Source organism: Crotalus tigris, unplaced genomic scaffold (assembly GCF_016545835.1).
Source record: "Crotalus tigris isolate CLP2741 ecotype Arizona unplaced genomic scaffold, ASM1654583v1 scf7180000019218.882973, whole genome shotgun sequence".
Classification (NCBI taxonomy): domain Eukaryota; kingdom Metazoa; phylum Chordata; class Lepidosauria; order Squamata; family Viperidae; genus Crotalus; species Crotalus tigris.
Window position 1 is genome coordinate 631014 of NW_024097440.1, and position 12040 is coordinate 643053.

General features: G+C 41.9%; 1 protein-coding gene across 6 annotated transcripts in view; it reads right to left on the reverse strand.

Annotated features, from left to right (window-relative positions):
• Positions 1–1652: 1652 nt before the first annotated feature.
• AFF1 (AF4/FMR2 family member 1) overlaps positions 1653–12040 on the reverse strand; it is a 146060-nt gene continuing 135672 nt past the window's right edge. For 5 of the 6 annotated variants that reach the window (XM_039361186.1, XM_039361185.1, XM_039361183.1 and 2 more), the window contains 8 exons: positions 10895–10986; positions 10569–10632; positions 9091–9227; positions 6940–7011; positions 6679–6772; positions 5552–5595; positions 3302–3531; positions 1653–1922 (listed from right to left, as the gene is read on the reverse strand). In XM_039361186.1, the coding sequence (XP_039217120.1) occupies positions 1801–1922; positions 3302–3531; positions 5552–5595; positions 6679–6772; positions 6940–7011; positions 9091–9227; positions 10569–10632; positions 10895–10986 (855 nt within the window). In that variant the 3' untranslated portion in view covers positions 1653–1800. The remainder of the gene's footprint in view (positions 1923–3301; positions 3532–5551; positions 5596–6678; positions 6773–6939; positions 7012–9090; positions 9228–10568; positions 10633–10894; positions 10987–12040) is intronic. The other variant, XM_039361189.1, reaches the window with a different exon arrangement.

Genomic DNA, 12040 nt, shown 5'->3' on the forward strand with positions numbered 1-12040 from the left:
AAATCATGAGGTTTATTACTGGTGTTGGTAAGGAAATAAATCTATGGGAAAATAAGAATGCTCTACATTAACTCCGCAAAAATAGTTGTCTGCATTTACAGCAAACACACAGAAATGTTTGATTCCAACTTATTGACTCTGGGAATCGGGAATCAGCCCAACCTATAACCACACTTAAGTATAATTTATCTGGAAGGTATTCATTTCCCCACTGGCCTGCTTAAGTCAAGCGATAACAGATGCGACTGGGAGGATTAAAAGCATGGCTGAAAAGAGGGTGGCAACATGTGTTTTAGATTAAACAGAATGCTTGTATTTCTTATGCTTAACAGGTTATAGGAAACAAATGCAGCACGCTCATTAATGGGGGATTTTTATAAATTAATAAAAGAAGCAGAGAGATGCTTGTGGACCAGAGACAACTATATGTACTTGCATTGAAGAATCTAGGGTTCTCCAAGTAGACAAAGTATCTTACAACTGAGGAAACAGAATACTCTCAGATGAAAGGGATCGTGAGAAACTGGGCCAGGCAGTGCCCTGGCCAGCATGAATGAAAAATTGTGCATCAACCAAGGCACTATCTGAACCTGCCATGTTAGGCAAGATGAACTGAAATGGCACACTTCAAAGTTCCTCCCTCCCAAAGATCTTTCAATATTTCCCAACAATTCCATATACGTAGAAGAGGCCTCTTCAAATGCCACCTCTTTTATTTGGTGCTAGGAAATTCTTGTAGGGTCTCCCCCTTCTTGGCCTGGTGCTCTTTGTGTGGAGCTACTAAGATCTAACGGAGCAGCATCTGTAACAGCAGCAGTGACAACCCATTCCCCTTAGTTGTGTATTTCCTTACAGCTACTCCAGGGATAAACCAGACCCATATCCCTAATTTAGAGAGGTGTGTTGGAATCAACATCACATCGACTTTCTGCTCAAACGCGATTCTGGCACTGTAGATTCCGTGAGACGCTCATGAGATTGTCAGTGTGCCAAATGCAGTATCATGAAACTACCACCCATGACAGCTGAAACTGCTACAACTGCTGCCACAAATAGCAAAAACAAACGAACACACAGACAGGGAAAGGAAAAAGAAGCTAGAAAAAAAATGGGATAGGCCTGCTACAGGTCAGAAGACTAGTGCAACCAATGGCCATGAGGAGCACATGGAGAAGCGGGACTGGCAGGAAGGCCGCTTTTAGTTTTAACAGAAAATTCAAATTATGGCTGAAAAATTGCACCCGGCTATCCGGGTTCCGCCACCTGCCAGAATTGAGAGGAGTTGGTGATTTATACTTAAAAAACAAAATAAAAATCAGAATCACGCACTGGGCCCCTGTCTATCGGTGCATCCTTAGATGTAGAAAATTCTTTGGGAAATGGATTTCACTGGTGCTTCTTCATGTGTGCTGACTGATCAATTATCTTGCTGGTTATTCATTACTAGAAATGTTTATAGACCATTAACACAAAGAAACCAATGAAGGGAATAGGGAGGGGCAGGGATAGAGAAAGGGGACAATTGCACTTTGTCCTTTGAAAGAAAGGCATCTTCCACTTTGAGGCCTCTTCTTCGCTCTTTATCTTCTAAGTGGCCCATTGGCATAGGAGAAAATGCAGTCTCTAAAGGTTTTCCAGTGGTGCCAGATCCCTTCAAATCGTGTTTAATTCAAACTTGTTCCAGGTGCTTTTTTTTTTCTTTTTTTTTTTTCAAATCCAACCAGTCAGCCCATAAGGCTATTTCTGAGGCTTTCAAAGTGCAAAAGAGTCCAAGGCAAAATCCTCACCTTGAATCACCCATTAAGGCATGTTTGATTCCAGTCTCAGCCATTGCAATCCCTGGCGGGTGTAGTGTACTAGTTCGATCATGCTGCTGTTCAACGAGAGAAAGCAGGCAGCAGCATTGAGCTTGGAAAAAAATTCTGAAAGCCAAAAGGAAAAGAAAAAAAGAAAAGAAAGAAAAGCATCATGTTTGATTCTTTAATTAGACAAGGTCCTTAAACCTATAGAACACATTTTTTCTCAACCTTGGCAACTTTAAAATACGTGGATTTCAACTCAAAGAATTCCCCAGCCAGATGTATTATATAAGGTAATAATAATAATAATAAAATTGGAAGGGACCTTGGAGGTCATCTAGTCCAACCCCCTGCTCAGGCAGGAAACTCTATACCAATTCAGACAGAAAACTTAAGTAGAAGGATTAATCGTGAAAATGGCTTTTGTTTTAACTTAACTGTCAGCTATCTTAGCAAAATTCAAGTTTTTTTCCCCCTTAGCTAATTTCCTAGGTCTTATTTTCTTCAAAATTTGGCCTGGGCTACCAATGTGGGTTACTTATAGATACTAATCCGATAAGCAACCCATTTTATTACTATGCAATAATTCTCCTTTCCAAGAATTGGGGTTATCCATGTATTTCAGAATACACACTATCAATACAGCAACAATGGTAGCAATAATCTGGTGCAAGCATTGTTTTTTGGTCTGGCTCCTGCCAGCATACTTCAAATGAAGAATTTGTACTGAGCACTGATGATGTTACCCAGTTAGGAGCATCCACAAGACAACAACCAAACTTGGAGAGCACCAAGGATACTTCATTTCAACCCTGAGCTAGAAATATTCTCCTTTATTGGTAATCTGTACTGAGCTGATAAATATCTGATTTATAGGAACAAACCAACTTCATACTTGTTTTATCCTGGCTATGAGTAGGTCCTGAGGGTTGGCAAGCAGAGTCTCTTGTCAGCAAGGAAAGCCGAGAATTATTTAGAGATGCTGCTAGCCCAGTGGTGGCGAACCTATGGCACGGGTGCCAGAGGCGGCACTCGGAGCCCTCTCTCTGGGCACGCTTGCCGCTGCTCCAGCCTTGCCTCTCCCCGTGACCCCCTCCTCACCAGCAACGCCCCTGGAGAAGAGTCACCCCTGAGCATGGCCCACGCAGAGCAGGGCAGCCAAGGACACGGCAGCCAAGCAGCGTAGACACGCCTCTGCCCTCATGCCGCATCGCGCAGTTAATGCTGCGGGGCGCGGGCAGAGGGTGTGTCTGCCATGGTGCTGCTGGGCGATCTACGGCAGGCCCTGGAGGCGATGAGTGGCCCTGCGGGCAGGCGGGGCGGATCTGGGGCGGGACCAGTTTTTGGGCACTCGATCTCTAAAATGTTCGCCATCACTGTGCTAGCCTTTGGACTCTCCCAAATGAACTTGCTAAACCCTGCGCAAAACTGTGCTCAAGGGGAATAGGACTTTAGGAAACTAAATTTGCAAGTCAGTAAGAAACAAACAAACAAACTCTTACTCTTATTTTTCCTAGCCAAAAGATCGGCTTGTTCCCAGAAGTCATAGGCGTACAGAATATAAGAAGTGATGTTAACAAAAGAGGAGGTGATGGTCGGGATATAATGAGGGACGCTGACTGAGGAGCCCAGGCTGCTACTTCCACAGCTGCTGGCGCTGGAACCCGTCTGGGAGCTGACTGAGCCAGCCGGAGAAGGCATTGGGGAAAGAGGAGAAGGGGTGCCAATGCTCCTGAAGGATGAAACACAAAAGTGTTTAGTCTTATAGTCAAAAGAAATACCACAAAAGTAGAACCAGTCATCAAGAAGGAATGAAGCCTTAGGAGGCGGCATGAAGGAATTTAGGGGGGAAATAACTAAAAGGATTTCTAACATTTAGTCCAGGGGTAGGCAACCTTGGCTCTTTTATGACTCGTGGACTTCAACTCCCAGAATTCCTGAGCCAGCCATGCTGAGGGGAAAGGGAGAAGTTTCCAAGCTGAGCCATGCTGGCTCAGGAATTCTGGGAGTTGAAATCCACGAGTCATAAAAGAGCCAAGGTTGCCTACCCCTGATTTAGTCCAACAAATGGTTAAAAGAGGACTGAACATCCCTGGTGGCCAATGCATGCTGAGCACTGGTGGGCAAACCAAGGAGAGAAGGAAAACGGAGTGGGAGATTTTGGGGGGGAATACAGATAGTCCTCAATTTATCCTTCAGCGACCATTCAAAGTTGCAATGGCACTGGAAAAAGTGACACTTATGACGGTCACAGTGTCTTCGCAGTCGCATGATCAAAATTTGGGTGCTTGGCAACGGGTATGTATTTATGACGACTGCAACGTTGGGGTCATTTGTGACCTCACCAGCCAGCTTCCAATGAAGAAAGTCAACGGGGAAGCAGAATTCACTTAAAGATTGCACGATTCATTTAAAAACTGCAGTGATTCACTTAATAACCATTGCATAAAAAGTTGTAAGAGCAGGCATGACATACTTAACTGCCTTATTTATCAACAGTACTACCTGTAATTTCCCAAAATCTCCTGCTCCACTTTCCTCCCTTCCTTCCTTGGTTGATTAAAATTGCTCAGTATGCATTGCTCACCAACAGAAATTCTGGTGCTAATTCTGCTTTCAAGTTGAAGACTGTCTGCATACTCAACTCTGAATAAGTGCATTTCACACATCAACAGCCTGTTCAGTCACCAGGATTTGTTTAAGTTCTATAGATTTAAAAGCTGCTTTGATAATTTTTTTCCCAACCTGGTGCCCTTTCATTCCGTTAAACTTCAACTTCCAAGTCAGCATGAATTCTTGATTTTTAAAATTATGATGAGGGCCTTGACATTTCAAAATGTGGTATATTCTGCTTTTGGAAAAATGTTAATGTATTCTGTTCTGACCAGGACAGGAAAAGTAAAAACATGCATCATTAACTAGCCTGAGATGAAGGAAGGGAGGGAGGGAGGGAGGAAGGAAGGAAGGAAGGGAGGGAGGGAGGGAGGGAGGAAGAGAGGAAGGAAGGGAGAGAAAGAGAGAGTGAGAGAGAGAGAGAAAGAAAGAAAGAAAGAAAGAAGAAAGGAGAAAGAAAGAAGGAAGGAAGGAAGGAAGGAAAAAAGAAAGAAAAGAAAAGAAAAGAAAAAAGAAAGAAAGAAAGAAAGAACTTGCTCTAATCTAAACTATGAATCCTGTGAATTTTATAGCTGAAGAAGGATTTGAACTTGGATCTCCACAGTCCCTATCTACCCCATGAAAAGTAGTTTCCCTTGAGCAGAATGCCAGGCAATCCTCTACATCAGAGGATTTTTTCTGTGGGCCAGAGGGGGCGTGGTTTCATGTACTGCCCTGCTCAGGGGAGGGGCAACGGTAGCACTGGCGGGATGCTTGGAGCAGCACTAGCGCCGGCAGGACGCTCGGGGGCAGGGCAGTGCTAGCGCTGGCAGGATGCTTGCCGCTAGCGCAAGTGTGTGGGGTGTGTGACTGGCCATCTCTTCACGTGGCCCGGTAGTGGGCCACAGCCCACAGGTTGGGGACCCCTGCTCTACATGTCTACTCAGAAGCTATCCCTCCTTATTCCATAGCAAGAGGCCATCAAATCCAAAGTGACAAGTGATGAGCCTGAGAAATAAACTAGCAACAATTTATATTCTGAGAGATCCTCAAACTGGTTTCCAGCCAATTCATACTTTTGGTCTCTTTGTAGCCTATATACAAATCTTACAATTAACCAGAAAAGAAAATTAATTTTTGTAACAAGTTTATGATATTACCTTGCAACACATGGAGAAGGTGCTTGGGCAATTCTAGAGGAACTCTGTAATAAGCAAGGAAATTCTATTTAGATCATAAATAACTTCAACTCATGTTTTTATTTACACAGAAAGGAAACACTTATTTTTCATGAACATTTATTTATTTAATCAATCAATAAATCAATAAATCAAATTTATTGGCCGCTCATCTTACCCCAGAGTAACTCTGGCTTACAATATTAAAAAAAAAAAACCATTATATAAATAGAATACAAGTAGTCCTCAACTTACAGCCACAACTGAGCCCACAATTTATGTTGCCAAGTGAAAAATTTCTTTAAGTGAGTTTGGCCCCATTTTACGACTTTTCTTGCCACATTTGTTAAGTGAATCACTGCAGTTGTTAAATTAGTAATACATTTTGTTCAGTGAATCTGGCTTCCCCCATTGACTTTGGGGAATGGGGTCGCGAAAGGCGACCACATGACCCCGGGACACTGCGGCCGTCATAAATAGGAGTCAGTTGTCAAGCATCCGAATGTAAATCACGTGATTCTGGGGATGTACATAAGTGTGAAAAACGGTCATAAGTCACTTTTTTCAGCGCCACTGTAACTTTGAATGGTCACTAAATGAACTGTTGTAAGTTGAGGACTACCTGTACTAAAAAACTTTAAACATACTTGTAGTTCCCATGTTACAGTGTTTCAGATATTTATCATTCACTTGGGGCAGGGGTAGGCAACATTGGCTGTTTTATGACTCGTGGACTTCAACTCCCAGAATTCCTGAGCCAGCCATGCTGAGGGGAAAGGGAGAGTTTCCAAGCTGAGCCATGCTGGCTCAGGAATTCTGGGAGTTGAAGTCCACAAGTCATAAAAGAGCCAAGGTTACTTATCTCTGGCCTAGGCCACTTTATGACTCGTGGAGTTCAACTCCCAGAATTCCTCAGCCAGCCATGCTGAGGGGGAAGAGAGAGTTTCCAAGCTGAGCCATGCGGGCTCAGGAATTCTGGGAGCTGAAGTCCACACGTCATAAAAGAGCCAAGGTTGCCTACCCGACTTGGGGAAACCATTCACCCACTGACATAATATTGTTGGAACTACCCTCCCTTCCATCCTCAGTTGAAACTTTTCACTCTCTACCTTGAAATGTTCATTAAGAGTCCGGGAATACTTTATTGCTGTGTCCTTCTTGTAGCGAAACATTGCCATGTACAGAATGGCTTGGCAGCGCATGCTGTGAAAACACAATGAACATGGAACACACGCAGCTGTTTAGAAACTATTGTTCCACGCAGTTGAAGATTCTTCACACATCGCAGCAAAGCAAAGTGGAAAGCTAGGCACTTTTAACATGTTTTTTTTAACTCAGAATGCTTAGAAACAGAACGCAGAGCCACTCACCAAAACACAATGAAGATTTTTTCTTGCGTCGTTGTTGAAGAGTCCGCAAAGGATTTTAATGTCATTATGAATCTACGGGAAGACAAATTACACTTATTTTTAGTTCCATCGGCATATAAAAACATGATGTTGTGATGCACTGAACTAGCAGTCAAACAGAAGGTTAGTTTTACAGAATTGGGCAGATATGGGGGAGCGGGGGAAACCCCCACAGATAAACAGTGAGGTTTTTCGGGATCTCCTCCCTAAATTTCATTACCTCTCATTTCATTTCTAATATTCTCTCCTTCAAATCCCTTCCCTAGTTCTGGCCAAAGTCAAACATAAAAAAGTGAATGGAGAAATAAACAAATAGGCAGATTGGCATGGAATAAAAAGGCAGAACAAGCCATGACTTGATTATGAATGCCAGGCTTATTAATGTGTCAGAAGAGAACTTTGAGGGGGGGGGAGTCTGTAACCTCACTGTTATATTACTTGACAGCAGCAAGAATGCTTTAGTTTGTGCACAAAAATGGAAAGATGCTTTAATTCCCACAATAGATGAATGGCTGGAAAAACAAATGAAACTATCAGAGGTAGCTAAATTAACTGCTTTAATCAAAGAAAAGAAACTAACTTTGTTTCTACTTGGGAACCGTTTCCAGATTTTGTGCTTGAGGGCGGGGTGGGGGGGGGGAGAGAAATGAAATGCTGACTTTGGGTTTTACTGATTAGGCAAACTTGTTATTATATTAATGGCTAGTACATGTTAAATATGCAAAAAGTAAAAAGTTGAGGCTGTCATGTTATTATGTTATTCTACTGCGCTAAGGCGATTTGAAGTCAATGTTTTTTTCTCTTTTTTTCCGTTTCCCCTACACCTCTTTCTTTCCACTTTTCCCTCTCCATTTTCCCACTATTTTCATTTTCATTTGTGTTTCATACTTCCATAAGTTGAATGAAAGAAAATTATCAACTGCATCAGAGAAGGAGACTTCCACAAGCCAGATGTCTAAGTGAAAGCACATGGGTCTTTTAATGAGGCTGCAGAGAATGACAATAATTGTATGTAGGAGGATTCTGGTGCTCAAGAATCTACAATGCAGATGCTGGAATGAAGCCATTATCCTGATAACAGAGCCTCAAGCAGCTGTTCTGGTTGGGGCTGATAGGAAAATGTAAACATGCATCCTCCAGTCCAAATTAATAGAAATTACTTTATCTTGCTCTTTTTAAGGATTAAGCAGGAGTGTGGAGTATTATGATTGGTTTTGAGGAGTCACTTCGCTATCAGATTCTTCAAAATATATACATTAAAAAAAAGATATGGCTATTTTGGAGGGAAAAAATATAGGAAGAAACAGATATTTAACTTTTTTTTAATGGAGGTTTTGTCCAACAACTAAGCAATAACACTGCTGATAATTGCCTTTATTATTTAAACAAAGCAAAGAAAAAGAATATAGCAAAGTTACACTAGCGTGTGTGCATTTTATGCATGTTAACAAAAGGAACAATAAACGGGGGAAATTTAACAAGAATTAAAATATGAGAGGGAGAGAAAGGAACTATTAGGTTTCTCACTTACTCCTTTTTATACATTTGCTAATTTGCATTATTTAAGCTCCCTTAGAAGCCTAACTGTAAATAATATTTGCTTCCAACTACTTGCAAATATGTGGGTTTATTCCAGCCTTCACTAAGTAGTTCTTGACCTCAGTAGGTTTCTCCACTTTTGCAGACTTCCTGAACTAGAAGAATCTTATTTGAAGTAAGCTTAGAGCTGTACTTCTTTCCTTAGCTTCCTTAGAACAGAAAGGAAAACATCATGAAAACTAGAAGGCCCTGAATATAAGAGGAAAAAATATCTAGAAGGGGATGGTTTTGGATCTAAACATGAGTAAAAACAGGGAAGGTCTGGTAACTAGATTCAGAGGATAGGCCAGGGGTAGGCAACCTTGGCTCTTTTATGATTAGTGGACTTCAACTTCCAGAATTCCTGAGCCAGTGAAGTCCACGAGTCATAAAAGAGCCAAGGTTGCCTACCCCTGAGATAGGCAGAAAACAAAAAAGCTACAAGGCAGAACCGTGAACTCAGTGCGGAAACTTCTGAATATAAAAGGAAGAATGTGAAGTCAGCAGGTGTAACCGAAACAGTTGTCTACTTACTTAATGAGGTCTATGGTTTCTGCAAACATGGTATAGGCTGGCTTTGGTGAGAGGGGATCCGATTCCATTGCAATGCCACACTCAATAAAGGACAGGGCAGCATCCAAGTATTTGAAGGCCTTTCCAACTTTGTCTGTCTATTGGAAACAAAATTAGCATTGATTAACCAACAAGCCACCCAGGCGAGGCACTTTTGTTTTCCTGACACTCTTCCACAGTTTTGTATAGGCATCATAGTCAATGGTCATTCTATGCTTGTGGTCAAAGGCATTTGAAAAGCACCAGACAAAAGCGATTTGATTCAAATATTATAGTAGACCTTGGTGGCTTAAACCTAAGCAATTGGTTTCATAGAGTGTATTAAGTAAAAAGTCTAGGAAAAACAGTATTATGACTCTAGCCACCTAGAGCTGAACTTCAATCTCAATTTAAAGATAATTTCTCTCATACTAGAACAGTGGTTCTCAATCTTTTTAATGCCGCGACCCCCAACCAGTCGTAAGTCGAGGACTACTCAACCAGTTGTAAGTCAAGGACTACTCAACTGGTGCAGCACCGTTTGCAGAATCGGACTTTTGGCGGGCTCAGCAGGGCAGAGACAGCCTGGACAATTCCTATTGGCTTTTGAAAGTCAATAGAATTAGACTCTATTCAAGAGAGTCTATTCTATTGGCTTTCAAAAGCCAATAGAATAAAAGGAAAAGGAAAAGCTAAGGAAAAGGGGGAAAAAATGGCAGACTACATTGTTTGGCAACCCCCGTGAAATGGTCGTTCGACCCCAAATGGGGTCCCGACCCACAGGTTGAGAACCACTGTACTAGAAGAATGGAATACTTAAGTGCAACAGAAGACTCTCTAAGAATGAAGTGCACTATCACTGGGACTTGTAACATAGTTTTATTCACTTACACAATTTTTATCAGTTTTTCTGGATGAAATGATATCCCTAGAGTGGATTTATAAAGACCCGTACATATATGTTGTGAAGCATTCATTTGTTTACCAATCCAGGTGGACAATATATTGTCCTTTGAATCTCAGTGAACTCAAGCCAATACACTGGAGAAAGTATGGTTTCTTTCCTTAACTTAAATAATTGTTTATTGAGATCCTCAATCCTCCAACTTTCCAACTGCGAAGCTGTCTTCTGAGATTGGAACAGTGTGTCGCCTGCTCTGTCTTTCAACACACTTCCAATCTCAAAAGACAGCTTCCCAGTTGGAGAATCCTCAGTTTTGAGCTTGGAGTGGGTGTCCTGAGGTGGAAACATTTTGCGAAGATTTCAACCTGTTCTAGATCACAGAAAAAACATATGGCAGAGAGATTTAATCTCATTTTCACATCATAACAGAGCTCTTTGAAGCTGATCCATGGTTATTTCTCAATGTGGGTTCGCTTTATCTTAGCATTCCCTCAGGTTAACTGTACTATTTGGAACCAAGCATATTCACTTGCAACTTTTCTGCAGGCAAACCTACCATTGCATCAGCTTTGTGCTTCAACCTTTTGGCATCCTTTAAGTGAAATTCTATTGGATGTTGTCTGAAATACACAAGAGAAAAGTGTTGGGTTTTTTTCAGAGTAGGCAAACATATCAGATACAAATTTTATTCCAGAGTTTTGAACGAACAGCCCAAAGATCTCTATATATTTAGTAAGCTTTTCTCAGTGAACTTATGAAATCAACCCAGTGGGAAAATAAAAACCAAGATGAAAACCCGAGCTGGTCTAATAGGCTACAAGAGAAATTGAGAACTCAAAAAACAACATGTCACAGCCGGGAGGTAAAACAAAATATCCTTACCGGTGAGGCTTGCTTTGAGGCTTCATTGGCTTGGAGGTACCGTTTGGCAAAGAAGGCACTGGGAAAGGGTTTGGGACATCATCTGCAGAGCCCTGGAAAGACGGGAGAGGAAGAATGACAAATACGTGTAACTCAGAAATAGCTACAAGTCACAACAGAACTTCTGCATTCTTCAATGAGCATGCATTTTTGTTTGCCCCAGCATTACTAATTGTAATACGTGATGCATGTAACAGGTGGTATGACAGGAGCCTTCCAGTAGCTGAGGGGCTGTCGCAGAGAAGAAGGGGTCAACCTATTCTCAAAGCACCTGAGGGCAGGACAAGAAGATCATTAAAGAGAAATCTAACCTAGAACTAAGGAGAAAAGTCCTGACAGTGAGAACAAACAATTAATCAATGGAAGAGCTTGCCATCTGGAGTTGTGGATGCTCCCATCAGTGGAGGTTTTCAACAATACTCTAGACAACCATTTGACCAAAATGGTATGGCGTCTCTTGTTTGAGCAGGGGGTTGGACTAGAAGACCTCCAAGGTCCCTTCCAACCCTATTATTCTATATTCTAATTTGATCTCGCTTTTTATAGACCATGAGGAAGCTTGTTCTTGGCCCTTGCAACGTTTGAATGGACGAAAGCATTTTTAAGGGATGAAGGGATAGATGGGGAACTCATCAAATTTGCAGATGACACCAAGCTGGCAGGAATAGCCAACACTCCAGAAGACAGGCTTCAGATACAGAAGGATCTGGACAGACTTGAACACTGGGCACTAACTAACAAAATGAAATTCAATGGTGAAAAAAGCAAGGTTCTACATTTAGGCAAGAAAAACCAAATGCACAAGTACAGCATAGGTGGCACCATGCTCAATAGTAGTAACTGTGAGAGGGACCTCGGAGTCCTAGTAGACAATCACTTAAATATGAGCCAGCAGTGTGCTGCAGCTGCCAAAAAGGCCAACACAGTGCTAGGCTGCATTAACAGAGGGATAGAATCAAGATCACGTGAAGTATTAATACCACTCTTCAATGCCTTGGTAAGGCCACACTTGGAATACTGCATCCAGTTTTGGTCACCACGATGTAAAAAAGATGTTGAGACTCTAGAAAGAGTACAGAGAAGAGCAACAAAGATGATTAGGGGACT